At 32.9% G+C, this 19,109-nt stretch overlaps 1 protein-coding gene across 3 annotated transcripts in view; it reads right to left on the bottom strand.

The window, feature by feature from the left end:
- The window catches only part of LOC144836937 (U3 small nucleolar ribonucleoprotein IMP3-like), a 59,356-nt gene that overhangs the window by 6,540 nt on the left and 33,707 nt on the right, over window positions 1–19,109 (bottom strand). For 2 of the 3 annotated variants that reach the window (XM_078691882.1, XM_078691885.1), the window contains one exon: window positions 17,038–17,110. The exons of the other annotated variant lie outside the window; for it this stretch is intronic. In XM_078691882.1, coding sequence (XP_078548008.1) covers window positions 17,038–17,110 — 73 coding nt within the window. The remainder of the gene's footprint in view (window positions 1–17,037; window positions 17,111–19,109) is intronic. 3 annotated transcript variants of the gene reach the window in all.

Raw genomic sequence — 19,109 nt, 5'->3', positions numbered from 1 at the left:
CAAAAAAATATAAGATTTGGAAAAAAAATTTGGCACGTAGAAGCGCTGTGCGCGCTCTTTGAATTGTGTATAACTTTGACGAAAAATATGAAAAAACTACTTTTTCACTTCAACTGGCCATATGTTAACGTCACAACATCCGATAGGCTTAATTTTTATATGAATTAATATCTACATTTCATCAGCTTTCACAATAAATTATAATCATCAAGGTAACCTTCAATTCTGAAGAGCTGTAAGATATTCAAATTTACTGCGAAGGTGAAATTACACGGCCTACGTTATTCAAGTTTTTACGCGTGATGACGTCATTAAAATGAAGATAGTGTCAACTCATGATAAAGATAATTAATTAAGCAAGCACATACTGAAAGTTGTGCGAAATTCGAGCACACATAACCAAGATGCGCTCTGTTGAATGTGATAATCTACACAAAAAGATAACAAATCCTAATTTTTAAATTCAAGTGGCCATTTGATGACGTCAAAACATTTTGTACGTAAAATGTGTACATGAATTCATATCTACAACTCAATGACTTCCAGAATAAGTTAAAAAAATCAGGGGTCATCTTGCATTCTGAAGAATTATTTTCATTTTAAAAAAGACCTATTTTTCACCATTTTCAGAATTTTTGTAAAATAAATGTGCGCATTTTGTCATTTTTAACGTGCTCGTATAGCGTTATTTTAAGTCGGAACTGACTCAAATTTGGTGAATGTACTAAGGATGGTGAGTAGAATGAGATTTGTAAAAAAAATTCATATTTTTTACGCTTTTTAAGTATCGCGCGCGCAAAAACGCATTTTTGCGCAGTAATTTTTTGAAACACGCAAATGGCCTAATTCATGCTCTAAATTGATCAAAACTTAATTTTGAGCGTTTTAAATTTTTAACGCGCGATATCACGCGCATGAACCTACGTGTGCGTGCGTTTTTATTTGCTAATATTTTTACCCTTGATCTGAAGTTTACGTGTAGTGAATTTCATTAATATGTGATAATGAATTATGGAGATATGATTGATAATGTGATTTCGCAAAATGGCGTATAAATGTCGTCACGGATGAGTGATCACGCTGGAAAGCTTATTAGGATTAAGTTGTATTATTTGAAAGATATTCTGAAATTTTTGTAATCATTGACATTAAACTTTTTGAGATAATTGTTACACAAAATAGTGTACAGAAACAATAAAAAGAAAAAAAATAATAAAAAAAAAAATAATAATAAAGATTTTATACAATAACAATAGGTGATCATTTTATTCTAAATGATCACCTAAAAAAAAAAAAAGTAACAGGACGATTACAAGCAGTTATCCGCTACTAAGCGGATGAGGATAACTAAAAAAAAAAAAAGTAACAGGACGATTACAAGCAGTTATCCGCTACTAAGCGGATAACTAATAATACAGAAAAAAACTGATTGATCCCATACAATAACAAGGAGTTATCCGCTCTACCAAGCAGATAACTAATTAGCAACTACAATTCAAAGTACAATGATAGCAATAATAATAAATTAGCCACTACAATTCAAAGTACAATGATAGCAATAATAACTAGACATGAAACTCGTCACTTTGACGAGTTAGTTATCCGCTCGACAAACGCCACGTGCACGTCATACGTTGGAATGTTGCACACAGAAAAAGATTATGGCATTATGACCTGAACTGAAGAATATGATATGTTGTTAGTGCTAAATTTAAGTAATTTAAATTTTTAGGCATGATGACGTCATAAAAATTAAAATATTTTTAACTCATGCATATAATAGTTGATTGACCTAGACAATATTAAAATCTCGGAGAAAAAGGAATACAGATAAGCATGATGCGCTCCATTTAATGTGATGAGCAATAACGAAAGAGACAAAAATCATATATTTTACATTCATGTGGCCATACAATGACGTCACAATGTCCGGTTAGCAATATTGATTAATGATCCGATATCTACAACTCATCACCTTCCCGAATATGTAAGTAAAAAAAAGTTTACCTCGTAGTTTAGAATCTATGATTGTTTAAAGATGTATTGTCCCCCTGAAAAAATATTTTTTTATAATTTTTTTGTTGAATATGCCATTTTAATGGCACATAATAATTATCCACTTTGACCAAAAATTGGATCGAAAAAAAAATGTATTTACCTGAAAAAACTGTAATTTAAAGCAAAAAATGGTCAAATTGGCTGCCAGCCAATGGTTTTTGGTGAAATTTAACCATTTATTTTGTCATTTCATAAGTGAAAACATTATTTTTTGTCATTTTTTTTTCTACGGAAGTGATTAACTTTATTAAAACTACAAAATGACATATTCAAAGTCTGATTTAATTAATCTTCATTTTTTATGTTTTTGGGGGACAATACATCTTTAAAAAAAGGTATAATTTTGAAGAATTTTTGAACTATGTTTACACGTTTTTGAGAAACGCGAGACACAAAAATAGAGGAGAAATGCGCATGCGCGCCTAAAACATGACATTTTTATTCCACAAAAAGTTTGCCCTTGATATGACTTAAATTTTCACAAAGTGTCAAAACAAAATTATGCTTGGTTTTTAGTCTATGATCAATCATAAAAAATCATAAAATCGCACGTAAGTCACGTTGCGCAACTCTGACGTCATTCAAAAATAGGAGGTGCACAACTTCACGTAAATGTCCATATGTTGACAAAGTTATGAAATGGTATGTTTACAAGTTCTTGAGATACGCGAGACACAAAAATGGGGGAGAAAGAAAGAAGAATAATACTAGACATGTAACTCGTCACTTTGACGAGTTAGTTATCCGCACGACAAACGCCACGTGCACGTCATATACGTTGGAATATTGCATGACATGCTCAAAATGACATGAAACGCGTAGAAAGTTGATTAGAAATTGTTTTTTCGCATTTTCAAATTTTAAATGCGCGTGCGCACGTAAATTTGTGTAAAATTCACAATTTTTTTTCCACAGAAAGTTAGCGCATGATATAAATTAAACTTCTGCAAAGTTTCAATTTAAAATGTTATTTGGTTTTTGACCTATGTTAAATACGCGAAATTCATAAAATCGCGCGTAAGTCACGTTGCGCAACTCTGACGTCATTCAAAAATAGGAGGTGCACAACTTCACGTAAATGCCCACATGTTGTCAAAGTTATGAAATGTTATGTTTACACATGTTAGAGAAATGCTCTACACAAAAATGGAAGGAAAGAAATAAGAACTAGACATGAAACTCGTCACTTTGACGAGTTAGTTATCCGCACGACAAACGCCATGTGCACGTCATACGTTAGAATTTTGCACACAGAAAAAGATTATGGCATTATGACCTGATCTGAAGAATATGATATGTTGTTAGTGCTGAATTCTGTCAATTTTGTGTCATATAGTATATACAGTATAAACAGTATAATCTGTATACATATTACATACAGTGTAGAATAGGTGAAATTACGGGACCCGCCATTTATTCCATTTTTTAACATGGCGACGGTATCAAAATGAAACACTAAAATAATAATTTCGGAAGGATATTATCTCAGCAACAACATATTACCGTGTAGAAGAAATTTGAATACGTAAAATATAGATGCGCGCCCTTTTAAATGTGATGAACTATTACGCAAAATATGAAAATACGACTTTTTTTATTCAACTGGCCATATGATGACGTCACAACATCCGATTGGCAAAATGTTTACATGAATTCGTATCTACAATCCAATAGCTTCCAGAAAACGTTTTAATCATGATTACCGCTTTTTATTCTGATGAGCTATAACAGATTGAAAGTTACTGTAAAGATGAAAATAAGTGACCCACGTTATTTACATTTTTAGACATGATGACGTCAAAAAAATTGAAATATTTTTAACCCATGCGAAAGGTAGTTGATTGACCTAGACAATATCAAAATCTGGGTTAAAATGAAAAACGGATAAGTGGAGATGCGCTCTATTAAATGTGATACTCTATGACGAAAGATACAAAAATCCTATATTTTATATTCGCATGGCCATACGATGACGTCACAATGTCCTGTTAGCAATATTGATGCATGATACGATATCTACAACTCATCATCTTCCAGAATACGTAATAAAAATAACTTTTACCGTTTAGTTTAGAAACTACGACTGTTTTAAAAAAGGTATAATTTTGACAAATTTTAAGGAATTTTTGAACTTTTTCATCAAAAATGCACGTTAATTATCCAATTCGAAGTGCCCGTATGACGTAATTTTAAGTCGAAATTGTTCAAAAGTTGGTAAAATTACTAGAAAAGGATGGAAAAACATAAATCATGAGAAAAAAATTGTTTTCAACGCTACGTGCGCACCACGCGCGTAAAAAAATGCGCGCACGTGGGAATTTTTTACATGCTCAAAATGACATGAAACGCGTAGAAAGTTGATTAGAAATTAATTTTTCGCATTATAAAATTTTAAACCCGCGTGCGCGCGTAACTTCGTGTGAAACATGCTATTTTTTTTTCACAGTCAGTTAGCGCAAGATATAACAAACTTTTGTTAAGTTTCAATTTAAATTGTTATATGGTTTTTGATCTACGTTAAATACGCGAAATTCGTAAAAACGCGCGTAAGTCATGTTACGCAACTCTGACGTCATTTACAATAGCAGGTGCACAACTTCACGTGAACGCTCATATGTTGACAAAGTTATGAAATGTTATGTTAACACGTTTTAGAGATACGCTCTGCACAAAAATGACAGAAAGAAAGAAGAATACAGAAAAACTAGATTTGAACTCGTCACTTTGACGAGTTCGGGTTATCCGCGCAAATGCAACATGCACATACTTAACTATATGAACCTCGACAATTATTATGCCATCCTATAACATGAAATAAATATGTTTACAGTGCTGAATTGTACCTATTATGTAGCATACAGCATATTACAGTATTTACAGAATAAACTGTATATGTTATATACAGTGTAGCATAGACGAAATTACGAGACCCATCTTTTAAATCCAATTATTAACACGATGAAGTCATCAAATTGACATTTAAAGATAAAAATTTTAGAAGATAATTATCTAAATAATTACATTAATACAAATTTGATGAATTTTGGCCACGTAAAAGTGAGATGCGCTCTCGTTTAAACGCAATGAACTTTTAAGAAAGAGATGGAAATACGACTTTTTTTATTCAACTGGCCATATGATGACGTCACAACATCTGATTGGCAAAATGTTCACATGAATTCGTATCTACAATCCAGTAGCTTCTAGAAAACGTTTTATTCATGATTATCACTTTTTATTCTGACGAGCTATAACAGATTGAAATTTACTGTAAAGATGAAATAAGGTGACCCACGTTATTTACATTTTTAGACACGATGACGTCATAAAAATTAAAATATTTTTAACTCATGGGAAAGATAGTTGATTGACCTAGACAGTATTAAAATATCTGAGGAAATGGAATACGTATAAGCGAGATGCGCTCTATTTAATGTGATGAGCAAAAACGAAAGAGACAAACATCCTATATTTTACCTTCGTGTGGCCATACGATGACGTCATAACATCCGAGAGGTAAATATTCTGCATGAATTCATATCTACAATTTATCTTCTTACATAATAAGTTAAAAAAATTGGGGGTCACCATTGATTCTGAGGAGCAATAATAGATTCAAAATAGGCATAATTTTGACAATATTTTGTAACATTTTCAACTAAAACGCGCGCAAATGGTATAAATCAACGTGTTCGTATGACGTCATTTTAATTTGAAATTATGTCAATATTTTTTTTAATCACTAGGAAAGGCTGTAAAATCATAATTCAAGAGAAAAACACATGATTTTCATGCTCCGTGCGTACCTTACGCGTAAAATTTTTCGCGCGCGAGGGAATTTTTGACATGTTCAAAATGTCATGATCAGTGTAGAAAGTTGATTAGAAATTATTTTTGCGCATTTTGAAATTTTAAATGCGCGTGCGCGCGTAACTTCTTGTGAAACATGCCATTTTTAATCCATAGAAAGTTTGCCCTTGATATGACTTAAATTTTTACCAAGTGTCAATACAGAATGACTTTTGGTTTATAATCTATGATCAATCATTGAAATTCATAAAATCGCGCGTAACTTACGCTGCGCGACTCTAACGTCATTAAAAATATGGAGGTGCACAACTTCAGGTAAATGTCCATATAATGACAAAGTTATACAAAAGATATATTCACAAGCAATAGGGGATATGCAACGCACAAAAATCCGGGAAAGAAAGAAGAATAACAAAGAAGATGAAGATGAAAAAAAAGATATTTACAATCACATGGGTTATCCGCAACTAAGTTGCGGATAACCAAAAAAAAAAAAAAAAAAGATGATGAAACAGGACAGTTACAAGGAGTTATCCGCTGAATGCGGATAACTAATAATACAGAAAAAAAAAATGATGATCCCATACAATCACAAGGAGTTATCCGCCAAGTGCGGATAACTAATAAAGAAAAACTAGACATGTAACTCGTCACTTTGACGAGTTAGTTATCCGCACGACAAACGCCACGTGCATGTCATATACGTTGGAATATTGCATGACATGCTCAAAATGACATGAAACGCGTAGAAAGTTAATTAGAAATTGTTTTTTCCCATTTTCAAATTTTAAATGCGCGTGCGCACGTAAATTTGTGTAAAACTCTCAATTTTTTTTCCACAGAAAGTTAGTGCATGATATAAATTAAACTTCTGCAAAGTTTCAATTTAAAATGTTATTTGGTTTTTGACCTATGTTAAATACGCGAAATTCATAAAATCGCGCGTAAGTCACGTTGCGCAACTCTGACGTCATTCAAAAATAGGAGGTGCACAACTTCACGTAAATGCCCACATGTTGTCAAAGTTATGAAATGTTATGTTTACACATGTTAGAGAAACGCTCTACACAAAAATGGAAGGAAAGAAATAAGAATAATACAGAAAAAAAAAAAAAATGATGATCCCATGTTATGTTTACACATTTTAGAGAAACGCGCTGCACAAAAATAGCGAGAAAGAAGAATAATACAGAAAAAAATATTGATCCCATACAATAACAAGGAGTTATCCGCCAAGTGCGGATAACTAAAAAGATGATGAAACAGGACAGTTACAAGGAGTTATCCGCTCAATGCGGATAACTAATAAGAATAGACCTACAGATAATACATGAAGCACTGTTGGTTGCAAAATATAATAAAGCCCCAGGAGTTGACAATATTACGAATGAACTTCTAAAAATGGTGGTAATGCAATTGAAATATATCTAAACTAATGTAAAGTATTTAACAAATTATTACTAATTGAAAAGATCCCGAGTGAATGGAACTTGAGTATAATTGTTCCAATCTTTAAAAAAGGAAATAAAACAGATTTAAACAACTGTAGAGGTATTTCACTAACTTCATGTATATCAAAAATATTTAACAGGGTTATTTCTATGCATATTTCTAATTTCATTGAAAAGGAAGATCTGCTTTCAGAAGTCCATGGAGGCTTCAGAACTGAACATAGATGTGAAGATCACATTTTTACCCTTAAAAGTATTTTAACATATAGATCCTGGACTTCCGAAAAGCTTTTGACAGTGTGTGGCGTGAAGGCATATTAAAATCAGCACGGATGCAGGGAGAAGGGGAAACATCGTAACACACACCACAGACGTCGGAATGTCCATGCAGCATGTTTGTTATTGCGCGATATTTTCATCTATACACATGCGCAGTTTGTTTGTTTGTTTGTAATTACAATTACTGCGCATGTCTATTCATAAAATAAATTCTCCTTAGTCGGGCGCGTGTACATTTACAGATAACGCGATTTACAACTACTAGCCTGTACAATTAATAAGCCTCCTAACGGAAAACTCGTTTTAATTTATTCGAGTGACGCGAAAAACATCGCTGATAGCAAGTAACGCTACATCGCTGTCATTTATTATAGGCTGGCGAAGACGGCGGCGAAGTCGTTGTGATTACGTCCGTTCGATATTGATTAGGCCTACACTTTAATAATATAAACAAACAACCACATTTCATACATTTCTAGCCCTCTTTGAACTTTAAAGTTGTGTTATTAGCCGATTTTGGGGGTCGACTTATATTCAGGTCATACCAAAATCAACGATATTCTAGGCCAAAGTTGGGGGTCGACTTATACTTGGGGTCGACCTATACTCCGGAAAATATGGTATGACAATTCACTGTAATTTGCATATTTCATATAACATACTACTAATTTTCATACTTTCGAGGTGCTTGACTTTTGGAATTACTACGGTCCTATACTGGCTATATAAAACCTGTATCCACGTCATTTGAGGCCAAAACAAAGTCTGTACATACATTTTAGTTACATTATATGCAAATATTGAGAAATAGGGTTGAGGGTCAAATTTTTTCGTAAAATGTTTTATTAGAACAAATAAAAATATGTACATTCTGAATAAGGCTTTGAAAAAATCAACTCTCTAGCATTAATGCTTTTCGAGATATGGGAAGACTGTAATTTCACCCCCTTATTTGCATAATTTCGAGGTGCATGACGAAGGCATGATTTTGGGAATTACAAAGCGGTCCTATGCCGACTATAGGAAACCTGTATCCGAGTTATTTGAGTCCAAAACAAAGTCTCTACAGACATTTTAGTCGCATTATGTATGCAAACATTGATAAATGGGGTTGAGGGTCAATTGTTGTATTTCCGGTCACTTTTTCGTAAAATGTTTCATTAGAGCAAATATAAATATTTACATTCTGAACAAGTTTTGGAAAAAATCAACTCTCTAGCCATAGTGGTTTTTGATATATAGGAACCTGTAAGTGCAACCCAAAATTTGCATATTTCATGTAACTTGTACTAATAATTTGCATACTTTGAAGGTGAGTGATACAGGTGTGATTTTGAGATTTACTAAACACTAAACAGTCCTATGTTGGCTATTAGTAGAAACCTGTATCCGAGTCATTTGAGGGCAAAATAAAGTCTCTACAGACATTTTAGTTTCATTATAATATATGCAATATTGAAAAATGGGGTCGAGGGTCAAATGTCATACTTTCGGTCAATTTTTTGTAAAATGTTTCATCTCAGCATTAGTGGTTTTCGAGATATAGGACAACTGTAATTTTCCCTCTTATTTGCATATTTTATTTAAATTGTACTACTAATTTGCATACTTTCGAGGTGTGTGACAAAGGTGTGATTTTGGGAATTACAAAGTGATCCTATGCTGGCTATTAGGAACCTATGTCTGGGTCATTTGAGGGCAAAATAAAGTCTCTACAGACATTTTAGTCAAATTGTGTATGAAAACATTGAGAAACGGGGTCGAAAGTCAAATGTTGTACTTACGGTTATTTTTTTCGTAAAATGTTTCATTAGAGTAAATATAAATATAAACATTTTGAATAAATCAGTGAAAAAATCAACTCTCTCGGACTAATAGTTTTTGAGATATGGTAACCCTGTAATCTCACCCTAATTTGCATATTTAAGCTAATTTGCATCATTGGTGTAGTGTTTACGTAGTTATTTATGTAAATAGCCTACTTGGTCTGAAAGTTGCATTATTTGCATATTAGTCTGCAGATGGTCAGTCCTTTATAATGGTAACGGGGCATACAACGAAACAAACAATATAGCGTTGATGAGATGCGATACACGGTAGCCTACTGCACACAGAATAACGTTTGTTATATATGTGAGAATACACAAACACTTGACTGGAAAGTTTGTTATATATGAATGTGAGAATACAAATAAAAGCACTTGACTGGATTGTTTGAATCACAATCGGGATGAGTAACAGAGGTGTGATGCTCAAATTTCGATATGTGACCATTTAAAAAAGAAAAATCTCTGTTTGCAATTTGTTTCACTCAAAATGATAGATTAATAATGCCATAAGAGAGATTTAAAGATAAACAATGACCTTGAAATTTTGGATGAGTAACATGGGACAATTTTATAAATGCTAATGTTAATGAAAAAACAATTTTAGTTATATAGATTTATTTTTAAACTGTATCCATACTGTTATATATCTATGTATCTATGTAACTTTTTGTCTTTTTTTTTGTGTATCTATATATAAATTATGGTTAATTCTGACATAGGCGAGCACAATGCAAAAACTTCGGTACAAATCTCCGCCTTGGATACCTACCTTATCTATCTCAGATGTGCAGTTCGACGCTATTTTTCCATATTTCTATCTTAGCAAGATATTATAAAGAGTTTTTTAACAACGTAGATTTTCTACTCAATTTCAATTCTTGGCGGTCAAGTTATTTCCGGGTTTATGATAAGTTCACCTTGCAGCAACTTGGTTTCAACTATTTTCTCTCTTTTATACACAAGGGAGCAGTTAAAATAATAGATTTGACCCTAAAGGTGACTGGAAACAGGCACTTTCCATCAATCAATACAGATACTATAGTAGGACTGGAGCTTAAGTTGGCCATTAGTCATAGCCATTTTAGTTTTTTGTTTATTTTAGGAACGGACCGCGCGTGTGAAAGGTACAGTAGTTAAAAAATAAAAATTATACTGCAAATTAATAAAGATCAAATTAAATATACGCCATAAAGAATCGGAATATATTGTGGGGAATAGTATTATAAAATTACATAGGGAGTTTTGATGATAAGACATTAATCGAGTGAAATCCCGATAGCTGAGTTTTATTAAGTAAGCTGGCAGGAATAACTGTAGGCTATCTGTGTCCTGTTAGGACCGAGATGTCTGCCCATGTTGCAAGCCGTAATGTCTTCTTTCTTGGGCCGAAATGGCCCACTCTGTCACGGCAGTTAGTTTCAAAAGATGTTTAAATTAAATAATGTCTAATACTTATTAGGATGATATTTATGTGAATAAACGCCTCTCCAATAAAACATCACTTTGAATAATAATCACCACCCCCACACCCCTCCCCCCCCCCCCCCCCCCGCCAACCCAACTACCTAATAAACGTTCATCCCATCCACATTTATAATAACACAATTATACTATTTGTAGTAGAATTCATTGCACTGTTATCTACAATTTACCAAGCATTTGTTATTCTTTTTTACCACTTTTCATATCTATTAGATAGAGGATTTCATTTGATTATAAATGTTACCATATTATTAAAACTAAAAAATTTAACATATATCCCTCGAATAAGCCCCTCCATCGGGTCAAATGAACTCCGCCTCCCCACCTCCGCCCTATAAGGGCCCTACCAAATAATAAAGACTATACTTTAAAATGTTATTAATCATCTAAGACACTGTGAAACAGAATAGTTTAGTTTTACGAATGTCAAGCATTTTCAATAATGGTAACCGACAGAAAACGTAAAAGAAGAATATTATCATTCCGAAAACCATCGTCTACACTTCCTAGAGGGGAAGCGAGCGAAGCGAGCTCACCCTCTAGTCTATATATAAATTATGGTTAATTCTGACATAGGAGAGCACAATGGAAAAACTTTGGGATAAATCTCCGCCTTGGATACCTACATTATCTATCTCAGATGTATCGCGAAACATAGATTTGATAACATTAGTTTTCAGTATTACGCTATTGTTCCATTTTTGTATTTTACAACGACACAATTTAGCGTTTCCTATCGAAATTTGTGGATATCATAGGGTAATTTTCACACACTCGCACTGTAGTGCTAACTGGCTTCTGGGTCCTGTGACTTCCCGCAAAATGGCCATTGGTGGCGAAATTCAATATTTTTATTTGTCGATAAGTCCAGAAAATACAAATACATGGCAAAATGAATAACTCTTGATATAATTTGAATTATGAAATAGGGAGGTTGAAATGGCAGGCTTTTACATTATGTCCTAATTACAATTTGAATTTAGTTTATTGAAGGCCTTTACTTTTAGGTAAACTACATTGTGATTTTAGTGATTCAACTGATCGTGAACTACTGCAATTAATTTGTTTTAGATATGCAACTAATCAATTATATTGATTAAAGGCATTTACTTTACGCGAACTACAGTTTGTTTTAGTAATTTAACTATTATTGAAGGCCTCTACTTTACGTGAACTACAATGTGATTTTAGTGATTCAACTGAATCGTGAACTACAATTTATTTGTTTTAGATATTCAACTAATCAATTATAAAGGCCTTTACTTTATGTGAAATACAATTTGTTTTAGTAATTTAACTAATTATTTATGCTATTTATTAATCACTTAATTAAATTTAGGTGCGATTCAATGTTAATATAGGAGGCCTGGTACCAGGGACACGCCTTTAATGCTTATATTATTGATTATTTCTGCTGCTTGCTCTGTTTATAATTATAAATGGTATCTACTACGACCGATATATAAGTAGGCTACGAAAGTTGTTATTTGATCATTTTGTTCCAAAATTAACAAGATGCTGTTGTCATGATATATTGTGATACAAATGTTAAAGCACCGCTCACTGTCACCCATTTGATAAACTATGCTTTTGGTCTCTTGGTACGTTCGTGTAGAGACTGTTTCAGTGACCCATATTAACGGTTTCCTCCTGTGTGTAACGTTCAGATAATATATATAATAATATAATATATATATATATACTTTACGTTCTTATGATTAGTACCAATTGTTGTAAAGTTTTTACATCATTACAGGAGAATTAATATTCATTTAGTTTACAAATAATTAAATCTATTGAGTAACTTTTCATTACCCTGAAAGCAATATTTTTGGCGTACATAAGAAAAGCCATTACATTGTTTTGTTGGTTATCCACACTTATTCCACACGCGGATTACCCCTTGTTATTGTTTTTATTTTATTATTACTTTTTAGTTATCCGCATTCAGCGGATAACGCCTTGTAACTGTCCTGTTTCATCATCTTTTTTTTTTTTTTTGGGTTATCCGCAACTTTGAAGTTGCGGATAACCCTTGTGATTGTAAAAATCTTTTTTTTTTCATCTTTATTCTTCTTTCTTTCCCGGATTTTTGTGAGCAGCATATCCCCTATTGCTTGTGAATATATCTTTTGTATAACTTTGTCATTATATGGACATTTACCCGAAGTTGTGCACCTCCATATTTTAAATGACGTTAGAGTCGCGCAGCGTAAGTTACGCGCAATTTTATGAATTTCAATGATTGGTCATAGATTATAAACCAAAAGTCATTTTGTATTGACACTTGGTGAAAATTTAGATTATATCAAAGGCAAACTTTCTATGGATTAAAAATGGCATGTTTCACAAAAAGTTACGCGCGCACGCGCATTTAAAATTTTAAAATGCGCAAAATTAATTTCTAATCAACTTTCTACGCTGATCATGACATTTTAAGCATGTCAAAAATTCCAACGTGCACGAAAAATTTTATGCGTAAGGTGCGCACGGAGCATGAAAATCATGTGTTTTTCTCTTGATTTATGATTTTACAGCCTTTCCTAGTCATTTAAAATAAGATTGACATCATTTCAAATTAAAATGACGTCAAACAAACACGTTGATTTAGACCATTTGGGCGCGTTTTAGTTGCAAAAGTGACAAAATATTGTCAAAATTATGCCTATTTTGAATCTATTATAGCTCCTCAGGATCAACCGTTACCCCCAATTTTTTTTATTTAATATAGAAGCAGATATGTTGTAGATATGAATTCATGCAGAATCTTTACCCCTCGGATGTTATGACGTCATCGTATGGCCACACGAATGTAAAATATTGGATTTTTGACTATTTCATTATTGCTCATTACATTAAATAGAGCGCATCTCACTTATACGTATTCCATTTCCTCATATATTTTAATACTGTCTAGGTCAATCAACTATCTTTCACATGAGTTAAAAATATTTTAATTTTTATGACGTCATCATGTCTAAAAATGTAAATAACGTGGGTCACCTATTTTCATCTTTACAGTAAATGTCAATCTGTTTTAACTCGTCAGAATAAAAAGTGATAATCATGATTAAAACGTTTTCTGGAAGCTATTGGATTGTAGATACAAATTCATGTGAATATTTTGCCAATCAGATGTTGTGACGTCATCATATGGGCAGTTGAATTCAAAAAGTCATATTTTCATCTCTTGCGTAAAAGTTCATTGCATTTAAACGAGAGCGCATCTCACTTTTACGTGCTCAAAATTCTTCAAATTTATATTAATGTAATTATTTAGATAATTATCTTCAAAAATTGTTATCTTTATATGTCAATTTGATGACGTCATCGTGTTAATAATTGGATTTAAAAGATGGGTCTCGTAATTTCGTCTATGCTGCACTGTATATAACATACAATGTATTCTGTAAATACTGTAATATGCTGTATGCTACAAAATAGGTACAATTCAGCACTGTAAACATATTTAATTCATGTCATAGGATGGCATAATAATTGTTGGCGTTCATATATTTTAAACGTATGTGCATGTTGCGTTTGCGCGGATAACCCGAACTCGTCAAAGTGACGAGTTCAAATCTAGTTTTTCTGTATTCTTCTTTCTTTCTGTCATTTTTGTGTCACGCATATCTCAAAAACGTGTAAACATAACATTTTATAACTTTGTCAACATGTGGGCATTCACGTGAAGTTGTGCACCTGCTATTGTGAATTACGTCAGAAATGCGCAACGTGACTTACGCGTGTTTTTATGAATTTCGCGTTTTTAATATATATCGAAAACCATATAACAGCGTAAATTGAAACTTAACAAAAGTTTAATTTATATCTTGCGCTAGCTGACTGTGGAGAAAAAATGGCATGTTTCACACGAAGTTACGCGCGCACGCACGTTTACAATTTCATAATGCGAAAAATCAATTTCTAATCAACTTTCTACGTGTTTCATGTTATTTTGAGCATGTAAAAAATTCCCACGCGGGCGCATTTTTGTACGCGCATGGTGCGAACGTAGCGTTGAAAACAATTTTTTTTTTGTGATTTATGTTTTTCCAGCCTTTTATAGTAATTTTACCAACTTTTAAACAATTTTGACTTAAAATTACGTCATACAGGCACGTTGAATTGGATAATTTATGTGCGTTTTTAATGAAAAAGTTCAAAAATTTTTTAAACAATCATAGATTCTAAACTACGAGGTGAACTTTTTTTTAATTACATATCCAGGAAGATGATAAGTTGTAGATATGGAATCATGCATTAATATGGCTAACAGGACATTGTGACGTCATCGTATGGCCACCCAAATATAAAATATAGGATTTTTGTAGCTTTCGTCATAGCGCATCACATTTAATAGAGCGCATCTCCACTTATCCGTTTACCGTTTTCACCCCGATTTTGATATTTTCTAGGTCAATGGACTATTTTTCGCATGAGTTAAAAATATTTTAACGTGGGTCACTTATTTTCATCTTTACAGTAAATTTCAATCGGTTATAGCTCATCAGAATAAAGTGATAATCATGATTAAAACGTTTTCTGGAAGCTATTGGATTGTAGATACGAATTCATGTGAACATTTTGCCAATCAGATGTGACGTCATCATATGGCCAGTTGAATATAAAAAGTCGTATTTTCATATTTTGCGTCATAGTTCATCACATTTAAAAGAGCGCGCATCTACATTTTACGTATTCAAATTTCTTCTACACGTTAATATGTTGTTGCTGAGATAATTTCCTTCCGAAATTGCTATCTTAGTGTTTCATTTTGATACCGTCGCCATGTTAAAAATTGGAATAAATAGCTGGTCCCGTAATTTCACCTATTCTACACTGTATGTAATATGTATACAGATTATACCGTTTGCACTGTATATACTATATGACAAAAAATTGACAGAATTCAGCACTAAACAGCATATCATATTCTTCAGTTCAGGTCATAATGCCATAACCTTATTCTGTGTGCAAAATGTCAACGTATGACGTGCACGTGGCGTTTGTGTGGTGCGAATAACTAACTTGTCGAAGTGACGAGTTACATGTCTAGTTTTATCTTTTTTCTTTCCACGAATTTTGTTTGCAGCATATCTCTAATTATATTACATAAGATTGTATAACTTTGTCAGATTAATCTCTATCTATAGATGTGCAAGAAACTTTGTTATATGACATAACATGATCGGAAACCATACAATTTAAATTGAAACTTAGCAAAAGTGTAATTTATATCATGTATTAACTTTCTGTAGAAAAACAAGACCATATACATGGCTGCAGTCGCGTGCTCAAGTTAGTGTTTACTGACCAACAGACCGACATAGTGTCATGTTTCACAGAAAGTTAAGTGTGCAATTAAAATTTTAGAATGTGAAAAATCAATTTCTACGCGTTTCATGTCATTTTAAGCATGTAAAAATATCCATGTGCGTGCAAATGTTTTTGTCAAAATTATGCCTAAACAGTCATAGTTTCTAAACTAAACGGTGAAGTTTATTTTTATTACATATTCTGGAAGTTGATGAGTTGTAGATATCGATCATGCATCAATATGGCTAACTGGACATTGTGACGTCATCGTATGGCCACTCGAATATAAAATATAGGATTTTTGTCTCTTTCGTCATAGCTCATCACATTTAATTATCCGTATTCCATTTTCCCCATATTTTGATATATTAATCAATTATCTTTCGCATGATTTACTGTCTTAAAAATTTTGATGACATCATCATGTGCAAAAGCGTGAATAACTGTTGAATGGTAACGTCATCATATGGCCAGTTCAATTATAAAAGTCATATTTTCATATTTTGCATCATAGTTCATGACATTTACAAGAACGTGCTTTCATATTCTACGTATATTTCTTCAACACGTTGATATGTTGTTGCTCAGATAATTCCCTTCCAAAATTGCTATCTACATGTTTCATTTTGATGACGTCATCATGTTAAAAATTGGAATAAAAGGCGGGTCCCGTTATTTTCACCTATTCTGTATGTATACAGTATATAGTGTATAATGTATATACTTAGACACAAAATAGAGGGCACACTAATATTTTTTTTTCTTCAGTCACATTGGTATAATCGTTTTTCTATCTATTATGTCCTTACCTTTTCATTGTACATCATTACATGTTTCTTAATTTTAGATGTGTCTGTCCATGTGATAAAATCTTCCATATTCCTGAACAAAAATAAAAATTTGTAACAATCTATTAATGTATTACCATTACCATATTGATTTCTTTTTAGTACAGATTACTAGTTAGTCCAGAGAAGTTCATTTTTAAAACTTTCGTTCTTTAAAATGAAAAAGAAGAATGCATGTTTGAACCTCTAATGTCGGAGAAAAAAACGTTAATGTAGAACAATCCGCCGCTAAGTAGTAAAAGGTCCAACTAATGGAGAAACACCAATAGCTTTATATAATAAATAAAAAATCAACACCAGCTAAAGGAAAGTTTTATTGATGATTGTATTAGGGAATTCATTTAGAAATTGTCTTTTTAAAATATTTTATTGCCTCTGTTTTCAGTCACTCTCTGTGATTAAGTCATTTACAAATTTGTTTTATTGGTTATCCGCACTTGGCGGATAATTGGTTATCCGCACTTGGCGGATAACCCCTTGTTATTGTCAGGATCTTTTTTTTTCTTTTTTTTTTTTTTTTTCTATATTCTTCTTTCTTTCCCAGAATTTTGTTGGCAGCATATCTCTAATTCTTGCTAACATAAGATTATATAACTTTGTCAGAAGATTGACCTCTAACTGTAGATGTGCAAGACACTTTGTTTTATGATTTTAGAGTTGCGCAACGTGACTTACGCGCGATTTTATGAATTTCAATGATTGATCATAGATTAAAAACCAAAAGTCATTTTGTATTGACACTAGGTGAAAATTTAAGTCATGTCAAGGGCAAACTTTCTATGGATTAAAAATGGCATGTTTTATAGAAAGTTACGTGCGCACGCGCGTTTAAAATTTCAAAATGCGAAAAATCAATTTCTAATCAACTTTCTACGCGTTTCATGTCATTTTAAGCATGTCAAAAATTCCCACGTGCGCGCAAAAAATTACGCGCGCGGTGCGCACGTAGCGTTAAAAACAGATTTTTTTGCGTGATTTTAGTTTTTTCAGCCTTTTCTAGTAATTTTACCAACTTTTAAACAATTCCGACATAATTTAACGTCATACGAGCACGTCGAATTGGACAATTTGCGCGCGTTTTTGATGAAAATATTCAAAAATTCGTCAAAATTATGCCTTTTTTTAAACAGTCATAGATTTTAAACTACTTGGTGAACTTTTTTTAAAATTACATATTCTGGAAGTAGATGAGTTGTAAATATCGAATCATGAATCAATATGGCTAAACGGACATTATGACGTCATCGTATGGCCACTCGAATATAAAATATAGGATTTTTGTATCTTTCGTCATAGCTCATCACATTAAATAGAGCGCATCTCCACTTATCCATATTCCATTTCCCTCCATTTTTTTATATTGTCTAGGACCCCATTTACACTTACGATTTAGGCCGGCCCTGGGTCGGCCCTGGGTCGGCAATTGATAAGTGTAAATACTCCAAAAAGTTAGGCCGGCCCTGGGCCGGACGCAGATCTGGGCCACCTCTCCAGGTAGGTTCAGGAGCGGCTTTTACGTTTTGGGCCGGCTTACGCAGTGAACCGTGAACAACGTTTGACCTTTTTATGAGGTGGTTGTTATGACGATCCGACATTCTGGTACATACCTTCTTTTTCGCGCGACAATTTGTTTTCTTCATCATTTATATTCCGTAGTTAAATTTATTTGTACCAATTTTTATAAGATGTCTGAAAATCGTGGTTCCAATTGGACATACGAGGAGGTACTTGGGTTGCTCGGGAACACGATCTTGATATTTTGTAAAATGAACCTCCTCTTCATTATCCTCATCTGTGACTTCTTTCAATAAAGTATTCCTCCGCTTGTTTCGCATATACATAAAATACAGCCATATATATAAAACAGTGGGGTTCATTTTGTTTTTTAACGGGACGGGACAAAAAACAACAACAGTATAAATATAAAATGGTCGGTTCGCGCGGAAAGTTGAATTGACATCGAGCGAGAAAAATGTAAACAAACTGTACTTCGTATCCCAGCATGCAATGGTACTTCCGATAAAATTATTTAC

Source organism: Antedon bifida, chromosome 3 (assembly GCF_963402885.1).
Source record: "Antedon bifida chromosome 3, ecAntBifi1.1, whole genome shotgun sequence".
NCBI classification, from domain to species: domain Eukaryota; kingdom Metazoa; phylum Echinodermata; class Crinoidea; order Comatulida; family Antedonidae; genus Antedon; species Antedon bifida.
Note: the sequence above shows the minus strand (reverse complement) of the source record. Positions and strands in the feature narration are given on the sequence as shown.